Genomic DNA, 22500 nt, shown 5'->3' with positions numbered 1-22500 from the left:
GAGACATGATGGAAATAGGCTTTATAACGGGGTTGATTATGTCCTGGAGAGGAGACATGATGGAAATAGGCTTTATAACGGGGTTGATTATGTCCTGGAGAGGAGACATGATGGGAATAGGCTTTATAACAGGGTTGATTATGTCCTGGAGAGGAGACATGATGGGAATAGGCTTTATAACGGGGGTTGATTATGTCCTGGAGAGGAGACATGATGGAAATAGGCTTTATAACGGGGTTGATTATGTCCTGGAGAGGAGACATGATGGAAATAGGCTTTATAACGGGGTTGATTATGTCCTGGAGAGGAGACATGATGGGAATAGCCTTTATAACTGGGGTTGATTATAGGGATGCACGATAATTATCGGACCGATAAATTATCGGCCAATATGGCCATTTGCGTTATTATTTATTATTCCGATAATGGCCTTTTTCCGATAAATTATCCGATAATAATCCTGCTTTATTTTTTGCCTCGGAAGCGGAGCTTTTGTTGTCGCACATTCGTGACATCACAGCTGCGACGCAAACATGGCTGCTGCCAGTATGCTGCAGTTTCAGAATTATCAAGCTACTGTAATTTGCAATCCATGTCCCACACAGGTTCCGAGAGGAGGGGAAACCAATAAACTGGCATTACGTTAAACCAAAGCTGGCGATGATGCAGCGGATATGTTTGTTGTTATTGTTAGCGAGTTTTGTTAGCATTAGCTCGTCGTGCGGCCTACCCTGCAGACTCGTCCGCTTGGCAGACAAAATGCTTGTGACATTTACAGTCTGTGGCTTGTGATCAAACAGCCCCGCAAAAGCACTTAATACACAGAGCTGGCGTAAACTTATAGAAACTAATGGAAACCCCTTTACCCGAAATGAAACATCCAGGGATTGTGTATTTAACTCGCAACCACTCGCTAACGTTAAGCTAACCGCGCTAGTTAGCGTTAGCTGCTGGACCATAGTGCTGGACAGAGCCATCTAACAGCCAATAATGAAAACAAAGGCGCAGTCGCGCGCACATTAGGCTACATAAAAAGCATCAGTCAGTCAACATAGGGTTCTTTTCTTTAATCTGGTGGCAGCATTTTTCAGTAAAAAGTGAAACGACACAGATGGTTTATATAGTGCCTGCCCCATTCATTGGGCCCAGGCTACAACTCACTGAGAACTGGAACCCATGCAAAATTTTAACAGATCAGTATGACAAGTCTAAATTACTATGCCTTTTGTCATTGTGTTTTATCTGCAGACTAAGCAGCTTGGCTTTCCGTTATATAAAAGCCTTTATTTTTGTATTGACTATAATTGAGTGATACACTTTATTAAAACAATCATATTATATCAGAAGTTTTCTTCGTTTTGCGTTCACAGTGATGTCAGTTAGATTTGGTTAGGTCAGAACTCACTACATCCATACATCTACCCTAACCCTTTTTTAACCCCAGGTGTGCATAAAATACAGGTTAAAAACTAAAAATATATATATATATATATTTTTTTATATAATAATTATCGGTTATATCGTATCGGTTATCGGCCAAGAAGAATATATTTATCGGTTATCGTATCGGCTCTAAAAATCCATATCGTGCATCCCTAGTTGATTATGTCCTGGAGAGGAGACATGATGGAAATAGGCTTTATAACGGGGTTGATTATGTCCTGGAGAGCAGACATGATGGAAATAGGCTTTATAACGGGGTTGATTATGTCCTGGAGAGGAGACATGATGGAAATAGGCTTTATAACGGGGTTGATTATGTCCTGGAGAGCAGACATGATGGAAATAGGCTTTATAACTGGGGTTGATTATGTCCTGGAGAGGAGACATGATGGGAATAGGCTTTATAACGGGGTTGATTATGTCCTGGAGAGGAGACATGATGGGAATAGGCTTTATAACAGGGTTGATTATGTCCTGGAGAGGAGACATGATGGGAATAGGCTTTATAACGGGGTTGATTATGTCCTGGAGAGGAGACATGATGGGAATAGGCTTTATAACGGGGTTGATTATGTCCTGGAGAGGAGACATGATGGAAATAGGCTTTATAACGGGGTTGATTATGTCCTGGAGAGGAGACATGATGGGAATAGCCTTTATAACTGGGTTGATTATGTCCTGGAGAGGAGACATGATGGAAATAGGCTTTATAACGGGGTTGATTATGTCCTGGAGAGCAGACATGATGGAAATAGGCTTTATAACGGGGTTGATTATGTCCTGGAGAGGAGACATGATGGAAATAGGCTTTATAACGGGGTTGATTATGTCCTGGAGAGGAGACATGATGGGAATAGGCTTTATAACGGGGTTGATTATGTCCTGGAGAGGAGACATGATGGGAATAGGCTTTATAACGGGGTGGATTATGTCCTGGAGAGCAGACATGATGGGAATAGGCTTTATAACGGGGTTGATTATGTCCTGGAGAGGAGACATGATGGGAATAGGCTTTATAACGGGGTTGATTATGTCCTGGAGAGGAGACATGATGGGAATAGGCTTTATAACTGGGGTTGATTATGTCCTGGAGAGGAGACATGATGGGAATAGGCTTTATAACGGGGTTGATTATGTCCTGGAGAGGAGACATGATGGGAATAGGCTTTATAACGGGGTTGATTATGTCCTGGAGAGGAGACATGATGGAAATAGGCTTTATAACTGGGGTTGATTATGTCCTGGAGAGGAGACATGATGGAAATAGGCTTTATAACTGGGGTTGATTATGTCCTGGAGAGCAGACATGATGGAAATAGGCTTTATAACGGGGTTGATTATGTCCTGGAGAGGAGACATGATGGAAATAGGCTTTATAACTGGGGTTGATTATGTCCTGGAGAGCAGACATGATGGGAATAGGCTTTATAACGGGGTTGATTATGTCCTGGAGAGCAGACATGATGGGAATAGGCTTTATAACGGGGTTGATTATGTCCTGGAGAGCAGACATGATGGGAATAGGCTTTATAACTGGGGTTGATTATGTCCTGGAGAGGAGACATGATGGGAATAGGCTTTATAACGGGGTTGATTATGTCCTGGAGAGGAGACATGATGGGAATAGGCTTTATAACGGGGTTGATTATGTCCTGGAGAGCAGACATGATGGGAATAGGCTTTATAACGGGGTTGATTATGTCCTGGAGAGCAGACATGATGGGAATAGGCTTTATAACGGGGTTGATTATGTCCTGGAGAGCAGACATGATGGGAATAGGCTTTATAACGGGGTTGATTATGTCCTGGAGAGGAGACATGATGGGAATAGGCTTTATAACAGGGTTGATTATGTCCTGGAGAGGAGACATGATGGAAATAGGCTTTATAACTGGGGTTGATTATGTCCTGGAGAGGAGACATGATGGGAATAGGCTTTATAACAGGGTTGATTATGTCCTGGAGAGGAGACATGATGGGAATAGGCTTTATAACGGGGTTGATTATGTCCTGGAGAGGAGACATGATGGGAATAGGCTTTATAACGGGGTTGATTATGTCCTGGAGAGGAGACATGATGGAAATAGGCTTTATAACTGGGGTTGATTATGTCCTGGAGAGGAGACATGATGGAAATAGGCTTTATAACTGGGGTTGATTATGTCCTGGAGAGCAGACATGATGGAAATAGGCTTTATAACGGGGTTGATTATGTCCTGGAGAGGAGACATGATGGAAATAGGCTTTATAACTGGGGTTGATTATGTCCTGGAGAGCAGACATGATGGGAATAGGCTTTATAACGGGGTTGATTATGTCCTGGAGAGCAGACATGATGGGAATAGGCTTTATAACGGGGTTGATTATGTCCTGGAGAGCAGACATGATGGGAATAGGCTTTATAACTGGGGTTGATTATGTCCTGGAGAGGAGACATGATGGGAATAGGCTTTATAACGGGGTTGATTATGTCCTGGAGAGGAGACATGATGGGAATAGGCTTTATAACGGGGTTGATTATGTCCTGGAGAGCAGACATGATGGGAATAGGCTTTATAACGGGGTTGATTATGTCCTGGAGAGCAGACATGATGGGAATAGGCTTTATAACGGGGTTGATTATGTCCTGGAGAGCAGACATGATGGGAATAGGCTTTATAACGGGGTTGATTATGTCCTGGAGAGGAGACATGATGGGAATAGGCTTTATAACAGGGTTGATTATGTCCTGGAGAGGAGACATGATGGAAATAGGCTTTATAACTGGGGTTGATTATGTCCTGGAGAGGAGACATGATGGGAATAGGCTTTATAACAGGGTTGATTATGTCCTGGAGAGGAGACATGATGGGAATAGGCTTTATAACTGGGGTTGATTATGTCCTGGAGAGGAGACATGATGGAAATAGGCTTTATAACTGGGGTTGATTATGTCCTGGAGAGGAGACATGATGGGAATAGGCTTTATAACAGGGTTGATTATGTCCTGGAGAGGAGACATGATGGGAATAGGCTTTATAACTGGGGTTGATTATGTCCTGGAGAGGAGACATGATGGAAATAGGCTTTATAACTGGGGTTGATTATGTCCTGGAGAGGAGACATGATGGAAATAGGCTTTATAACTGGGGTTGATTATGTCCTGGAGAGGAGACATGATGGGAATAGGCTTTATAACGGGGTTGATTATGTCCTGGAGAGGAGACATGATGGAAATAGGCTTTATAACAGGGTTGATTATGTCCTGGAGAGCAGACATGATGGGAATAGGCTTTATAACGGGGTTGATTATGTCCTGGAGAGGAGACATGATGGGAATAGGCTTTATAACTGGGGTTGATTATGTCCTGGAGAGGAGACATGATGGAAATAGGCTTTATAACTGGGGTTGATTATGTCCTGGAGAGGAGACATGATGGGAATAGGCTTTATAACTGGGGTTGATTATGTCCTGGAGAGCAGACATGATGGGAATAGGCTTTATAACGGGGTTGATTATGTCCTGGAGAGGAGACATGATGGAAATAGGCTTTATAACTGGGGTTGATTATGTCCTGGAGAGCAGACATGATGGGAAAAGGCTTTATAACGGGGTTGATTATGTCCTGGAGAGGAGACATGATGGGAATAGGCTTTATAACGGGGTTGATTATGTCCTGGAGAGGAGACATGATGGAAATAGGCTTTATAACAGGGTTGATTATGTCCTGGAGAGGAGACATGATGGGAATAGGCTTTATAACAGGGTTGATTATGTCCTGGAGAGGAGACATGATGGGAATAGGCTTTATAACGGGGTTGATTATGTCCTGGAGAGGAGACATGATGGGAATAGGCTTTATAACGGGGTTGATTATGTCCTGGAGAGGAGACATGATGGAAATAGGCTTTATAACTGGGGTTGATTATGTCCTGGAGAGGAGACATGATGGGAATAGGCTTTATAACGGGGTTGATTATGTCCTGGAGAGGAGACATGATGGGAATAGGCTTTATAACGGGGTTGATTATGTCCTGGAGAGGAGACATGATGGAAATAGGCTTTATAACGGGGTTGATTATGTCCTGGAGAGGAGACATAATGGGAATAGGCTTTATAACGGGGTTGATTATGTCCTGGAGAGGAGACATGATGGAAATAGGCTTTATAACAGGGTTGATTATGTCCTGGAGAGGAGACATGATGGAAATAGGCTTTATAACAGGGTTGATTATGTCCTGGAGAGCAGACATGATGGGAATAGGCTTTATAACGGGGTTGATTATGGCGCGCTGATTGGTGTCGCCCACCAGAGGGGACTATGGATCGGTCTCCGTCCCTCCGTTTGTCAGTTAGTCACACTGCAACGTTGACTTTGTGCCGCTAGGGGGCGGCATTGACAATGAATGGGACTGTCCCAAGGGTGGAACTACATCACTGGTGGGGGACAACTTGTTTCTCAAGGCTGTGATATGCAAACATTCTGTGGTAGTTCACATTCATTTAGCCAACAACAGTGTTTTGTCATGATGCTTTGGTACCTTATACCCTTCTATAGTATACATTTGGCCCTTTTACTAATCTAGACCTTCTTTTTTCTTCTTTATTGTTTATTTGAGCAGGGACAGTACACAATAATATTGCACCAGAAATAGCTAAAAGCTCATTTGCATCCGTTGTACCTGAAGTAACCTTGCCAAGCTCGATCACCTGTTGAAGTGAAATGTATATTTGCTAATGTATGTATGTATGTATGTATGTATGTATGTATGTATGTATGTATGTGTATATATATATGTATGTATGTATGTATGTATGTATGTATGTATGTATGTATGTACTGTATATATGTATATATGTATATATGTATGTATGTATGTATGTATGTATGTATGTATGTACTGTATGTATGTATGTATGTATATATATATATATATGTATGTATGTATGTATGTATGTATGTATGTATGTATGATGTATGTATGTTTTCCTGTCAGATTCAGCTGACTCACCTCAGGCCATATGAAGCCGAACTCAATGAGCACAGGGAGGCACTTCCTCTTGACGGACAGACACATGCTGCCACACGGCCCGATGGGGATGGGCACCTTGTCTGTGCACATGGGCACATAGACTGAACACAGGAAGAACTGGGGAAGGAGAGGCAGAGCAGAGAGATGACATGTTGTACATGATGTTAGACTGAACACAGGAAGAAGTGGGGAAGGAGAGGCAGAGCAGAGAGATGACATGTTGTACATGATGTTAGACCGAACACAGGAAGAACTGGGAAGGAGAGGCAGAGCAGAGAGATGACATGTGGTACATGATGTTAGACTGAACACAGGAAGAACTGGGGAAGGAGAGGCAGAGCAGAGAGATGACATGTTGTACATGATGTTAGACCGAACACAGGAAGAACTGGGGAAGGAGAGGCAGAGCAGAGAGATGACATGTTGTACATGATGTTGATGTGATTATCTTTGACACAACTCTGCTTCATTTTGATCTGATACAGTGAAGAGTGACAGGAAGGCTTTGAGAGAGAGGAGGGGATGAGAACAACAAAGGTCATGAACTGGAGTAAACCTGATGACATCAAAAGTGTGTTGCATTTCTACTAGAAGCATTTTTCTAAGGAAAGAAAAAAGAGATGAAAAAATAAATCATTCAAAGATATGGTGGAGTGAAATAAGAGTGAAATATGACAGTAGTATAAGCAGGATCGCAGTACACACACTGACAGTGCAATGAGGGTGTAACATTTCCTAATAGTATTTGTCACATTCCAGTGAATATCTGTATAGTGCTTTGCAGTGTGTATGCATTAGACCACTGTGAAATCAGTCCACGTCTCAGTGTGTGGAAGGTGTTCTTGTCAATCAAACCAGTTGATCAAATTGATTGTCAAACCCACTGCAGTCATTAAGACCTCTGTCTTTTCCCTCTCTCTCTCTCTCTCTCTCTCTCTCTCTCTCTCTCTCTCTCTCTCTCTCTCTCTCTCTCTCTCTCTCTCTCTCTCTCTCTCTCTCTCTCTCTCTCTCTCTCTCTCTCTCTCTCTCTCTCTCTCTCTCTCTCTCTCTCTCTCTCTCTCTCTCTCTCTCTCTCTCTCTCTCTCTCTCTCTCTCTCTCTCTCTCTCTCTCTCTCTCTCTCTCTCTCTCTCTCTCTCTCTCTCTCTCTCTCTCTCTCTCTCTCTGAGTAGTGGCCCCAACTTTTTAAGGTCCAGTAAAATAAGCAAACTGTGGATCAAAGGGTGAATGTTGCATCATGCCACTCTCTGTCAGTTGAAAAACACAGGTTGCGAGCACACTCGAAATCGATTCAAAAACTCACTGGGTGCAGGGCAAGCAAATAGTTCAGAGAAGGGAGAAGCCAGCACTCCAAATGTCTTTTCATATGATTTAATTATCCTCAAACCTGGGCAGCAGACAACGTATATGATTTAATTACTATTATTATTATTAATTACTATTATTATTAACTCTCTGTCAGTCACATTATGACATCACGCTGCTCTCTGTCAGTCACATTATGACATCACGCTGCTCTCTGTCAGTCAGATTATGACATCATCCTATTTTAACATGATTAAGGCTGGTAGGAGGTTCTACTTTATACGCCCTCCATCTATTCCCATAACCACTGTCTTTGCCCTTACTTTCAAGGTTATCAGTATTATCACGGTTTGTTAAAATGTGCTGAAAATTTTCAAAAAGTACTAATACACTCACAGAAATCATTTCACCGAGTTTTATATTGAAAACTCAGACCCAAAAAGGACTGATACACTCACTGAAATCATTTCTCCAAGGCTGCACGTTTGCATCTGGGAGACGGTTGCCAAGTCTGGTTGATGATGGACAAAGCACGGTACCACGGTTTTAATGATAATGAAAATTTGAAACGGTACGGTTATCGTAAGGAATTTTATCGCGGTTATCATTAAAACCGGTTATCGTTACATCCCTAATTGCATCTACTCACATATACCACTTAGGAATGTAACTATAACTGGTTTGAATGATTACCGTGTTGCCATGATTACAGTGCTTTGAAAAACATGGTAAATGCTGTCCATCATCAACCAAACTTGGCAGCGTGCAGCCTTGGAGAAATGATTTCAGTGAGTGTATCAATCATTTTTGGGTCTGAGTTTTCAATATAAAACTTGGTGAAATGATTTCTGTGAGTGTATTAGTACTTTTTGAACATTTTCAGCACATTTTAACAAACCGTGATAATACTGATAATAACTGTGATCATTTTGGTCACTATAATCATGATATGAAATTTTCATATCGTTCCATCTCTAATAAAGAGGCAAAGTGACTGCCTACTTCCTGCTTCAGCACTGTACCAGAGATTTTTATCCACCATTTATTTTCCCATAGAGATTTCGTAAAATGCTTATAAAAATAGTTTTACTTGGTCAAACCAAATGGTTCAGCTATATTTAGAATCGGGAGAGACCAGAGAACATTTCACTCAGACCAAAACTTGAAAAACGACATCGAAAAAATATTTTCTTTGAATCCGCAATTTTTTTAACGTTTTGGTCTGAGTGAAATGTTATGTGGTCTCTCCTGTTTCTAAATATATCTGTATCGTTTGGTTTGAACAAGTACAACTATTTTTATAAGCATTTTATGAAATGTCTATGGGCAAATAAATAGCGGATGAAAATCTCTGGTACAGTGCTGAAGCAGGAAGTAGCCGGTCACTTTGCCTCTCTATACCCCTGCTGCTGTCTTTGCCCTTACTTTCAATACATTGCATCATCCATTTGAGGGTCTATATTTTCACTTCTAAACTCCGGAACGAATCAGAGTGGAGGCACCGCGGCCAACACTCGTCTGCTGCTCCAAGGTTACACACCCAAGCCCACGTCTTTCAAAACAATCTGCAGACCTGACAACACTGAGGGCATGTGCCATGTAATGCTCCATAATCCTCTCTAATCTAAAGAGGACTTTCCTCTGTTGCACGGCTATGCTTTTGAAACAGATATGGAAGTGAGGTTTATAATAGAAATACAGGACATATCAAAGTTGTCGACAGTTTGAGGCTACTTTCCCTTCGGCGATGATGTGTGAGTGAAGCAGTAGTATAATACACGCTAAGGGCCTGTGTCCACCTAGCGTCTTTTTCCGACGTTAAACGCTGGGAGTGCACTGGGAAGCGCTGATCTCGGCGCACAATATAACAAGGAAGCAGTCTGAAACTAACGTTAGCTCAGTGCGGTAGTAGCTTGATAGCTGACAGCTAACATTAGCAAACAACACACATAGGAGTGATTTAGCTCAACACTCACCAGAAATATTAAGTGTCTAGCCGATCTGCTCCCACAATTGAGCCTTTCTGTCTCTGTTGCGATAGTTTCTCCATATGATTAGTTGCCAGAAAAGGAGCACCCAACACCAGCGTCTTTCTGAAAAGTTTAAATATTTTCAGCTGGGAGCGCTGGGAGTCGGGCGCACAAAAATGCCAGAGCGCTGTGAAAATAGACGCTGGACGCAGCGCACTTTCTCTAGACGTCCGTGTGCGCTCGCATAAGCTTTCCCCCCATTGGAAACAACTGAAAATAGACGCCGGAGCTGATGAAAAGACGCTAGGTGGACACAGGCCCTTACTCTGGTATTACAACACACTACAGATTAAAGGTGTTCCAGGCCTTTTACCCTGAAATATGTGTGTGTGTGACATAGTCAACGCCTCCACGACATATGATATGAATTTTCATATCATATGTCATCACATCACAGCAGCGGAAAGTACACCTCACTACTACAACAACATGCTCCTGCTGCCAAGGTGTTACCTCCAAACTGAAAACATGACACGAATAGAGGAGCTGCCGCCCGTGTTCATTGCAAAAACATCCAAATATTTATTGGGCCATAATAAGGAGAACATGATGTTTTGGTCCTCCGGCGAGAAAGAAATGCACGCTTGAAAATGGGCCCCTGAACCCGTCCCAGCCCAAAGTCAAACATGTCTTCAAGAAGGGCGTCAAGGTTGGGAAATAACTACACGGGGATCAGATGTTCTACAACAAATCTGCTGTAGAGTCAACTGAGAGAGAGTGTCTTATCCAGCCTGGGCTGTCAACAAGAAGATGAATATAGTCAAAGATCTGTGGTCTGTGTGTGTGGCGGGGATCCTGAGGAACACTGAACACTTGAGACATTGAGGATGAACACAGTCACAAGTCTGAGTAGCATCAGTGAGGTATTGTTTGGCTGCTGGCACATCTACAGGGCTAATATGGATCTTCCATGTCAACACAGATGACTATGAAGTAAGCATGTGTCTAAACTTTGTTACAGCAATGACACCGGGGTGGGAGACAACTTGATCTCATCCTCCCAATACTCTAGCCACCTTGAGGGGAGTTACCGGAGAAAGTCTGGGATTTCAGAATCAGTTATCTGAGACCCAGGGAACTTTCTTTCAACTCAGAATTTGCTACACTGTTCTCTGATCGGTATCTGAGTTAGCGAGGAGGCCTTATCTCTGCAGCTCAAGCTGCCCGGCTGATCTGGAGACAGCATTAGGTTTCTCTTTCAGGGGGAAAAAATAATCTTGTTTCAACACAGAATTGCAAAGTACTGCAGTTGTCCTGAGTCATTTCCCTGAGATTCTGCTTTTGATTTGACTAGTAGTGTAGTCAGATGACGTTTTAAACAAGTTGCTGTGCGTATGTGTGTGTGTGTGTGTGTGTGTGTACGCGCGCGCGCGTGTGTCTGCATGCATGTGAATGAATATGGACATAAAGGCAGAAAAATATGCTATTACATGCAATACAATTTCCTGATATTTTTCAGTGGGAGTTGTGCGTATCCTGCCGGTGACAGTAGTGTAACACATCCTGCCGGTGACAGTAGTGTAACACATCCTGCCTGTGACAGTAGTGTAACACATCCTGCCTGTGACAGTAGTGTAACACATCCTGCCTGTGACAGTAGTGTAACACATCCTGCCTGTGACAGTAGTGTAACACATCCTGCCTGTGACAGTAGTGCAACACATCCTGCCTGTGACAGTAGTGTAACACATCCTGCCTGTGACAGCAGTGTAACACATCCTGTCTGTGACAGTAGTGTAACACATCCTGCCTGTGACAGTAGTGTAACACATCCTGTCTGTGACAGCAGTGTAACACATCCTGTCTGTGACAGTAGTGTAACACATCCTGCCGGTGACAGTAGTGTAACACATCCTGCCTGTGACAGTAGTGTAACACATCCTGCCTGTGACAGTAGTGTAACACATCCTGCCTGTGACAGTAGTGTAACACATCCTGTCTGTGACAGCAGTGTAACACATCCTGTCTGTGACAGTAGTGTAACACATCCTGTCTGTGACAGTAGTGTAACACATCCTGCCTGTGACAGTAGTGTAACACATCCTGCCTGTGACAGTAGTGTAACACATCCTGCCTGTGACAGTAGTGTAACACATCCTGCCTGTGACAGTAGTGTAACACATCCTGCCTGTGACAGTAGTGTAACACATCCTGCCTGTGACAGTAGTCGTGTAACACATCCTGCCTGTGACAGTAGTGTAACACATCCTGCCTGTGACAGTAGTGTAACACATCCTGCCTGTGACAGTAGTGTAACACATCCTGCATGTGACAGTAGTGTAACACATCCTGCCTGTGACAGTAGTGTAACACATCCTGCCTGTGACAGTAGTGTAACACATCCTGCCTGTGACAGTAGTGTAACACATCCTGCCTGTGACAGTAGTGTAACACATCCTGCATGTGACAGTAGTGTAACACATCCTGCCTGTGACAGTAGTGTAACACATCCTGCCTGTGACAGTAGTGTAACACATCCTGCATGTGACAGTAGTGTAACACATCCTGCCTGTGACAGTAGTGTAACACATCCTGCCTGTGACAGTAGTGTAACACATCCTGCCTGTGACAGTAGTGTAACACATCCTGCCTGTGACAGTAGTGTAACACATCCTGCCTGTGACAGTAGTGTAACACATCCTGCATGTGACAGTAGTGTAACACATCCTGCCTGTGACAGTAGTGTAACACATCCTGCATGTGACAGTAGTGTAACACATCCTGCATGTGACAGTAGTGTAACACATCCTGCCTGTGACAGTAGTGTAACACATCCTACATGTGACAGTAGTGTAACACATCCTACATGTGACAGCAGTGTAACACATCCTACATGTGACAGTAGTGTAACACATCCTGCATGTGACAGTAGTGTAACACATCCTACATGTGACAGTAGTGTAACACATCCTGCATGTGACAGTAGTGTAACACATCCTGTCTGTGACAGCAGTGTAACACATTCTGGGTGCTTTCCCCAGCCGTTGGTAACCTGAGTGCTGTCTCCACTTCACTGCTAAAAGCTTCTCTGGTTACTAGTCAGGAAGCCTTCCATTAGAGCAAATGTTAGGGGATACGGTTTCGCTTTCCCCCCCTCTTCTCCGTGCACGTGTTTGTCTGTGTGTGTGTGTGTGTGTGTGTCTGTGTGTGTGTGTGTGTGTGTGTGTGTGTGTGTGTGTCTGTGTGTGTGTGTGAGAGAGAGAGAGAGAGAGAGAGGTGAGCTAATCTGGGATGTTTTTTGAGCTGCTGGAGCAGGAAAGGTTGGCTTCACCCTGCAGTCTCTCCTTGTTCTGTCCGTCTCTTTCTCTCTCTCTCTCTCTCACACACACACACACACACACACACACACACACACACACACACACACACACACACACACACACACACACTAATGTCACTCAAAAGACTGCATTAGTCTAGGATTTGTCTGCAACAAAATTAACAACTATTTGATACTGTATAATAAATTCCTATAATTTTCCCATTCAATGACACAGGCATTGATACCCTATTTACTCCCCCCTCCCTCCCATTTTCTCCCCAATTGTACTTGGCCAGTTCCCCCTGCTGTCCCGGGCGTTGCTCCACCCACTCTGCCGATCTGGGGAGAGTTCTAAGACTAGCATACTTCATCCGATACATGTGCAGCGCCAGCTGCTTCTTTTCACCTGACAGCGAGGGGTTTCACCGGCAGAACATAGCACGCCGTCCCCCCCCCCAGTTCCCCTCTCCCCGAACAGATGCTCCGGCCAACCAGAGGAGGCGCTAGTGCAACGACGAGGAGCATACCCCATCGGCTTCCCACCCACAGACACGGCCAATTGCGTCTGTAGGAAAGTCTGACCAAGCCGGAAATTTATCAATTTCAGCCAAATTATGGAAAATTCTGCAATATTCCACATTTTACAGTTGATTCCATTTTTATTAGCATTACCAAATTCCATGATTCCGTCTGTTTTTTCAAGTTTTGTGGAAATCACCTAGTAGCCTACCGCTGCCGGGAATTGAACCGGGGTCTCCTCCGCGGTGAGTGCGTGTGCCTCTCTACACTACCCTGATGTCCGGCTATTTACTATTTGACCTCCCATGTGTCACTACTAGTCATTTAAATGATAGACAAAAATAAAAGCCCTGAAAAAAGGAGAAGATGGGCCCATTTCTTTCTTTCTTGCATGGTGCACATGAGGCGAACAAGCAGCATGTGTTTAAGGACACTGAGGGCAGCATTGTTAACTAGAAGACAGTGCAGTATATGAACTGTAGCTGTCTTCTTGGACATGATGAGCGCAGAAGACTGTCAATAGACAGAGGGGGCATTCGCATTGGAATTAGCATGACACCATGGCACAACAGGCAGAATAGACATCTGCACTGATTTTAATGTGGGGATGAATCTATGGCCTCTTCTTCATCATATCAACTACAGCAGCAGTCTTGGCCCATAGTAGTGAACTGAAGCTAGTAGCTGCCTCATCAAAGCCCCCCCCCCCACACCACACACACACACAGAACACACACACTCAAGTAAATACAGTAGTTTCTTTCCCATGCCTTGTGAGGATCTCTCTTCTCTCTCTCTCTCTCTCTGCGTGACTGTGTGTGTGTGTGTGTGTGGGGGGGGGGGGGGGGCAATCAAAAGCAACACAGATTCAATTTGCATTATTGATTGATTGATTGATTAACATTATCATTAACATGATACATTAAAATATTGCTCTTAATATATCGAAGACGGACTATGTAGCCTATGGTTCTCAACTTGTCTCTGGGACTCAAACCTGTGACTAATAGTCTATTTTTCATGTTGAAAATAATTTCATGACTATTATGTGCATTGAAAGTAGGAGATATATAACAGTGAAACGAGAATCAAAATAGTCATCTTCTACAAATCTACATTCTCTAATTGTTTTTAATTTATTTTAAATTAAATAATGGTCAAATGTAACAAGGACCCCTGGTCGTCCCAGGACCCCACGTTGAAATAGAGCCTTATTCTATTCTTGGACTGATTCTCGTGATATTCTACTCTACTCTGTTATGTTATGTTGCACATAGCATGTAGGCTATAATCCACTGGTCTCCAGGCAGTACCTTCAGTTGACTGGAGCAGCCGTACTGTATCAGCGGCGTGAACGTGGTCAGCTGCAACTCGGCGTCCGACTGCAGCACGTTGCCGACCAGATTGGGCATCTTGGTGACATTGTAGCCGAGACCCTGGCACATGGAGATCCGGATCGGGTCGCAGGTCATCTCCTCCACCTCGTCCCCAAAAGCCTGCGCCCCGCACAGCTGAGCGAGAAGCCCGGACAAGAGGAGCAGGGCAGCCCGCACTAGCACCCCCATCCTCCAGACACCCCGAGTCCCACGCATCGCTGCTGTGCCCCCCGCTTGTCCCCTCAGCCGGGGAGAGGTCCGCAGAGTTACCCCCCACACACACACAAAAAAAAGACAGGTTACGGTTGTAAGTAAACTGCCAAGCAATTGAGGGTCGTCCTGCAAGCAGCGTGTAGGCAAATTTTATTCCAGTCGGAGTGGAGAGAGTTTAGTCCGCTGCAGACTTGTCTTTACGCGTTGCCGTCCGTGCGTTCAGGCTATATCCCACTCCGAGCCATGCGACCGATTAAAGTATCCAACATGAAATAAATCCTTTAGGTATCTCATCGAGATAATGCGCGTTGCTTCTGCACTTGAAGAAGACTTGAACCGTTTGGAGACATCCCCGTTGTTATTTATTTCCCGTAGTAGTAGTAGCTCCCTCCGTGTGGAGACGCGCAGCAGCAGAGCGATGAAAGAGAGCTGCGGTCGGGTTTTGCGCCTGTGTACTACTACTGCCTACAAGCGGCCAGAAGTAACCTTTATTGTGTCGGTGAAGAAAGAGCGTTCTGCCTGTCCGGTGGAAAATGGACCAATCCACGCGTTGAGTCGAGTCCCCTCCTGACCAACCCCTGACCAGGAGGCGGGACCTGTGAGAGATAAATACATGCGCCTGTCTCCTCCTTTCTTCTTCTCTTCTCTTCTCCTGCAAAGAAAATCAGAGAGCAGCATTCCCTAGCCAATCCTGACAATATCCAGAACCTGTATTTATACCGGCTGATGTGGCTTTACATATATTTTTATTGGCAGTATTTTTAGAAAATAAGCATCTGAAAAGCAGATCTTTGCAGTGTGTGTATAGTGTGTGTACGTGAATGCGTTTTTGATTTTATTTTTAAAGTTCTCTAATGGCCTTGAAAGGCCGTCTGGAACTTCACCACAGGTTCCACTCCCCTTTGCTAAAAGGCCCTTCAGCTCTAAGTGCTCCTGACATTGTAATTGAAAGTAGGGCTTTCTAAGTGATGCCGGAGCATTGGAGATCTGTTTTGCATTGCAATGAATGCACACACTGGACAGGTTTTGTGTGCCGGTGGCACCCCGGGAGAAGAGCATGAAACTAACAGTGAAGAGTGTTGTTTTGGCTTCTCTTCTGTGTGTTGTAGGTAGGTGGACTTATGGGTGAGAAAGTGCTTGAATATGTTGCAAAATGTCCTGGGGGGGAAGAAACCACAAGGAGCCCTGGATTTGTCTTTTCTTCCAAGTGATTATGATTCTGGGACTGCAAGCACCTGCCAGGTGTATTCAAACTCATCTCAAGCACTCTACAATTTATTTGTATTTTGTTTACTATAAGAGCTATACAAATTTTTCAAATATATCACTACTTTGCCCAGACCTGGTTCGCAGGCACACGTCAACAACAAACATGTAAAAGCGACCAAAAAAAGAGAGGAAGCAAGTTTTTCGGATGGGATTTGAGCCCAAACCAACAGAGGAATTAGGCTATGTGCTACAAGGATTCAACAAAGTGAAGTGATTCTTATCTTGGGGTGGCATCATCACATGTAGGCCTACTTGTACTTGTACCCTGAAACGCTCCCAGTATAACTTTGGGGTATACAAAAAGTTGAAGACTGCAGGGCAACACTTCTGGTCAGTGTGGTTAGGTTCTGGGGGCTACATACGGCCCAGGTGTTGACATTCCATGCATGCCCCGCCCCCGCCCCCTCCCCCCAAACACACACACACACACACACACACACACACACACACACACACACACACACACACCACAGGGGAATGGTTGTTGGACCCCAAAGTGCCCTTTTTATCTCAACCCTAATCTATCTTGTGCTGCTCAGACACAAGGTAGAGAAACAGGGACAGAAGCACAGAGCACTGGAAACAGGGACAGGGAGAGAAGCACAGAGCACTGGAAAACAGGCAGACAAGAACATTCCCATTCAGAATGAGGCAGAGGCGAGAGTACGATAGCCTAGGCCAGTGGTTCTCAAAAATGGCGGTCCGGGGACCCGCAGGGGTCCTTGAAGGGGTTCCAGGGGGTCCCCAGCCAAAAGGGGGGTGATTTATTTTCACTATAATTCCATTCATAAGTAACACAATGACTATTTTGCTCATGGGTTTTATACACTTTCTGTAATAAAACATCTAACAGCATCAATCTTATTATCATATGGGGGTCCGCGGGACAAAATCCTCTGAAATGGGGGTCCGTGGTCTGCCATCAATTGGAAACAAACGGGTGCACCATGATTTTACACAGCAAGGACAATATGCGTAAAAAGAACCAATCGCTTATTGTCACTCTAATTCATTTAATTAATCTAATTCTGTGCACCGTTATTGTTCAAGACCTCTCTCTGAAAAACCCTTTTAACGTTACTTTCTCCTCAGCTCTCATTTCTTCAGGGCACTTTTCTACCAAACACTCCACAGGAATATTTGTTACATGTTGTTGCCATGGTGCAGTGATTGGGACACCTTCCACGCCTGTTGGTTGCTTGTAATGTTGGGGTGTAAAGCTTATTGTGCTGTTGCGATCACTGTGAGTTGCTCTGGATACGAGCGTCACACACACACGTCTGAAACGTAAATGTCATCTTGCTGACTGCTCTCATTGTGCCGGCTGGGTTTCCCCTCATGGATTATGGTGTAATGTTTAAGGCAATCCAACGTGACAACTGATTGGCAGCAGCAATGACCTCTCCACCCGTGCACGCCCCCCAACCCCCCCGTCCCCCACTGGCCTCTGTCATGGATGAACAGTGACCCCCCCCGCACACACACATGCACACACACACACACAGACACACACTCACCTACACGCACGCACGCGCACACACGCGCACACACACACACACACCTACACACACGCACATACACACACACATGCGCGCACGCACATACACACACACATGCGCGCACGCACACACACACACACACACACCACCCCCCTCTGCTGCTCCTTGGCTGAACCTGGGGTCAGGCCCCTAAGTAATTAGCACTGGGCTGAAACAATAGAGTGTGCCCTAGAGCTGATGGCTATCAGGGGTGTGGAGGGCATGTGTGTGTGTGTGTGTGTGTGTGCGTGTGTGTGTGTGTGTGTGTGTGTGTGTGTGTGTGTGTGTGTGTGTGTGTGTGTGTGTGTGCGTGTGTGCGTGTGCTTGTGCTTGTGTGCGTGCGTGTGTGCCTCATGGGAAAGGATGACTGGTTGCGGGAAGATGAAATTGAGACGACAAAGTAACTACTTGGATAAAATCAAAACCTCCTAACTTTAACCCATGTCTGCCAGATGACTTGTAAACATCTGAGCCAAGAGCAAAGAAAGGATAAAAAAATAAAAATAAAAAAATAAATACGTGTGTGTGTGTGTGTGTGTGTGTGTGTGTGTGTGTGTGTGTGTGTGTGTGTGTGTAAATATATATATATATATATATATGCATACAGTATATATATATCTTTTCTCTTGTTAAGGTTTTAAACTTCAACAGCTAGAAAACAGCTAAAGGCTTTAAAAACATCTTATTGTGGATGATAATGCTGTAGGATGGGGTTGTTTATATAGCCTTTGAAGCTTGTCAAAGGTAAGGAGGAGTTAAGGAGAAATGACATTTGAGTCATGGTTATGGCTCTACTGCTCTGTCCCGACTGTTTCATCACTTTTCAGAGTAGATCCAGTCTAAGCAGTGAGAGGGAGAGACACCAGAGTAGAGGGAGAGGTAGAGAGAGACACCGGCACACTCCCTCCCTCCCTCCCTCCCTCCCTCCCTCCCTCCCTCCCTCCCTCCCTCTCGTTGACTTTCACAGTGGAGTGTGAAGAGCCAGGGTGAGCAGACGAGGTGTGGGCATTGACAGACTAATGACCATAACACTGAGCGGATAATGACCACAGTTAACTCTCCAAGCCGTAAAACCCACCGAGTTTACAGAGTCAGAACAGGCTATCCCATTCACATTTACATTCCTCACTGGTCATTTGGTTGGTAAGCAAATAAGAGGAGGAGCAGCTAGATTAAACTGTGTTGTTTAAGACTCAGCACTTCAACAGATACTGTAGATTGGGGTAGATATAGGATCATATAGGTGCACTTTTATAATACAAGTAAATTACTACAGGTAAGTCTGACCACATTCAAGCTGCTTTGTTGTAAACATTTCATCGTTCTCATGCACTGCTGTCTATAATAAATAAAAGTGTTTTTGACTAGCAGAGTGCTTGACCCTGTTCAGAGTAGGTTAGTATTAGCCTACTTACTATCTGCAAAGTGTCTGTGTAGAATGAGTTCACATTACATTACATTACATTACATTACGTCATTTGGCAGACGCTTTTATCCAAAGCGACTTACAATAACACATTTTTGTCAGCAATAGAGCAATCAACTATGGAGCGCAGTCTATGACAACTACAACTTCTGAAGGAACAGTGGTACAAGGTTAGGTTAGTGGTACAAGTTTAGGTTAGTAGTTTTTTTTTTTTTTTTTTTTTTTTTTTTAGAAAGATAGAGAAAGAAGTTAGATCAAGAAGGGCCCAGATGGAGCCTGAAAAGGTGTGTCTTTAGTCTTTTCCGAAAGATCGGCAGTGATTCACCTGTCCTGACCGAAATGTGACATGATGGCAGTCATGGCTAGGAGAGGGTGTTGCATTTATAGTTCGCAACAACATCACCCGTTGTTTTAGAAAAATGGCGGACGACGAGCTTCTGTGTTTTTCTTTAATGTGCCTGTTAAAGTAACAGGCACACATTTCAGACGGGCTTTGTCGTATGTCCTTGTTAATCTCGTCCTCTGCTCCGATGGTTATTTACTCCCTTCTCTCGGGGTCCATCCAACTCCCAGACATTTTTAAAATACTTTTTTCTCGCTGGTTTCAAACTTTCACATCTCTCGCTCAAAAACAAACAAACAAACAAACAAACAAACAAACAAACAAACAAACAAAAATACTTGATCTGACTCAATGCAATCTGGGAACCCAGAGTCTATTTTTATTTGAAAAATAGAGTCTGGGACAGCCCTACCTTTTTTCCCAGCTTCCTGTACAGAGCGATGGGGTGTGCCATTTCTCCAGTACTATTTGTGGCAGCCTTTGAGATAATCCTCATCGGAGCAAGAGATATGGTTGGAGGAATCAAATTACCATCTGGCCAGAGGCTACCCCCATTGAGGAGTTATATGGACGACGTCACCAGCCTCCTTCAGACAGCGGCATGTACATCTCGACTGCTGAGAAGGATGGACGAGCTGATGTTATGGGCCAGAATGAAGATCAAACCCTCCAAATCCCGTAGCCTGTCACTCAGAAGGGGAGTCAGAAACGACAATGCCATCTTTGTCGTCGGGGAAGAGAAAATCCCCCTCCTGTCTGAGCAACCCATCAAAAGCTTGGGGAGGCAGTACACGGCAGAGCTGTCTGACAAACAGATGGGGAGGACTGTCATGAAACAGCTCACAGACGGCCTGGCAAAGATCGACCAGAGCCAACTCCCGGGGAAGTACAAGGTCTGGTGCTACCAGTTTATACTCTACAGGAGGGTGATGTGGCCCCTGAAAATGAGCGAGATCCCCTCATCCGCCGTAAGTAAGATGGATGGAAAAGCCAACTCATTCATCAGAAAGTGGCTGGGACTGCCACGGTGCCTTTCTGAAACGGGCCTCTTTGGAAGGAATGCACTGCAGCTTCCATTGCAGTCCATCAGGCTAGGGTACATGCAGGAGAAGTCCAGGCTGGTCCTCGAGCTAAGAGAGTCCACTGACCAGTCAGTGAGGAACGCCAACGCCAAGGTTCCCACTGGCCGAAAGTGGAACGCCCAAGCTGAGGTTGACCAAGCCGTCAGTAGGCTGCATCACCGAGAGATCATGGGCAGAGTCCAGGCAGGAAGAGCAGGGCTAGGATGGGGAGAAGCACCACGGTTCTGGTCCAAGGCTAACCGTAAGGAGAGGAAGGAGATGGTGGTGGCAGAGGTGTCGAGGATGGAGGAAGAGCGCTACAAGATCAAGGCTGTGTCGCAGTGCCGACAAGGAGGCTGGACAACCTGGGAGGGAGTTGTCAACCGGAAGATCAGTTGGTCTGACCTCTGGAAGATCCCACAGGCAAGGATCAGCTTCCTCATTCGTGCAACTTACGACACGCTTCCCTGTCCTCGCAACCTGCACCAATGGTTCGGGAATGAGGAATGCTGCTCACTCTGCAATGCTCCCAATGCAAGCCTCCAGCATATCTTGTCAGGCTGCAAGATCGCACTCTCTCAGGGGCGCTACAGATGGCGTCACGACCAGGTCCTGGGGAAACTGGCAGAGGTGCTGGAGGGGCGTCGACAGGGCAGCAAAGAACCAGCAGAGAACCACACCAGCTTTGTCATGGAAGGGGGCGGAAGAAGATACACCAGGCCAAAAGAGACAACAAGGCCCTTCTCCCCTGACCACAAGTGGGACATGAGGGTTGATCTCCACAAGCAACTCCGGTTCCCCACGGAGATCACAACTACATCTCTCCGCCCTGACATTGTGGTGTGGTCCACCAAGGCAAGAGCGGTGCACCTCATCGAGCTGACAGTCCCATCAGAAGAGGGGATTGAGGCTGCCTTTGAGCGCAAGAAGGCCAAGTATTCAGAGCTGGCTGCTGAGTGCCGGGAGGCTGGCTGGAAGGCTACCATCTACCCAGTGGAGGTTGGCTGCCGAGGCTACGTGGGGCAGTCAGCCACACGCCTCTTGAGGGACGCAGGAGTGACTGGAGGGAAGCTGAGGAAGGCCATAAAAGAGCTGGCAGAGGAGGCCGAGAAGGGCAGCTTTTGGCTCTGGCTGAGGAGGAAGGACAGGAGCTGGGGAAAGAACAACTAACCCCGACAACAGCCGCAGGGGGTAACACCTATCAGCTGCAGGGGGTGACAGGGAGACGTCCCTGTCACTGCTCCGCCACCAGGAGACGTTCTAGTGATTAAAGGAGCGAAACGTTGATGAATGGTGGTTCCTAGCTGATGACCCTGCAGCTGACCCGTGGGCACCGGAGGAGGTGCGACAGGCATCAATGCCAAGCAGGAAATACCACCTACCTGTACATTAACTGGTTGGTAAGCAAATAAGAGGAGGAGCAGCTAGATTAAACTGTGTTGTTTAAGACTCAGCACTTCAACAGATACTGTAGATTGGGGTAGATATAGGATCATATAGGTGCACTTTTATAATACAAGTAAATTACTACAGGTAAGTCTGACCACATTCAAGCTGCTTTGTTGTAAACATTTCATCGTTCTCATGCACTGCTGTCTATAATAAATAAAAGTGTTTTTGACTAGCAGAGTGCTTGACCCTGTTCAGAGTAGGTTAGTATTAGCCTACTTACTATCTGCAAAGTGTCTGTGTAGAATGAGTTCA

The 22500-nt window shown here is 45.1% G+C and overlaps 1 protein-coding gene across 1 annotated transcript in view; it reads right to left on the bottom strand.

Annotated features, from left to right (window-relative positions):
- Positions 1 to 15135, bottom strand: part of fzd4 (frizzled class receptor 4) — a gene marked incomplete at both ends in the record, with an annotated part of 21080 nt that extends 5945 nt beyond the window's left edge. The window contains 2 exons of the mRNA XM_083636796.1: positions 6436 to 6573; positions 14884 to 15135. Coding sequence (XP_083492922.1) covers positions 6436 to 6573; positions 14884 to 15135 — 390 coding nt within the window. The remainder of the gene's footprint in view (positions 1 to 6435; positions 6574 to 14883) is intronic.
- Between the last annotated feature and the right edge of the window lie 7365 nt (positions 15136 to 22500).

This window comes from Poromitra crassiceps (genome assembly GCF_964638095.1).
Source record: "Poromitra crassiceps genome assembly, chromosome: 5".
NCBI classification, from domain to species: domain Eukaryota; kingdom Metazoa; phylum Chordata; class Actinopteri; order Beryciformes; family Melamphaidae; genus Poromitra; species Poromitra crassiceps.
Note: the sequence above shows the minus strand (reverse complement) of the source record. Positions and strands in the feature narration are given on the sequence as shown.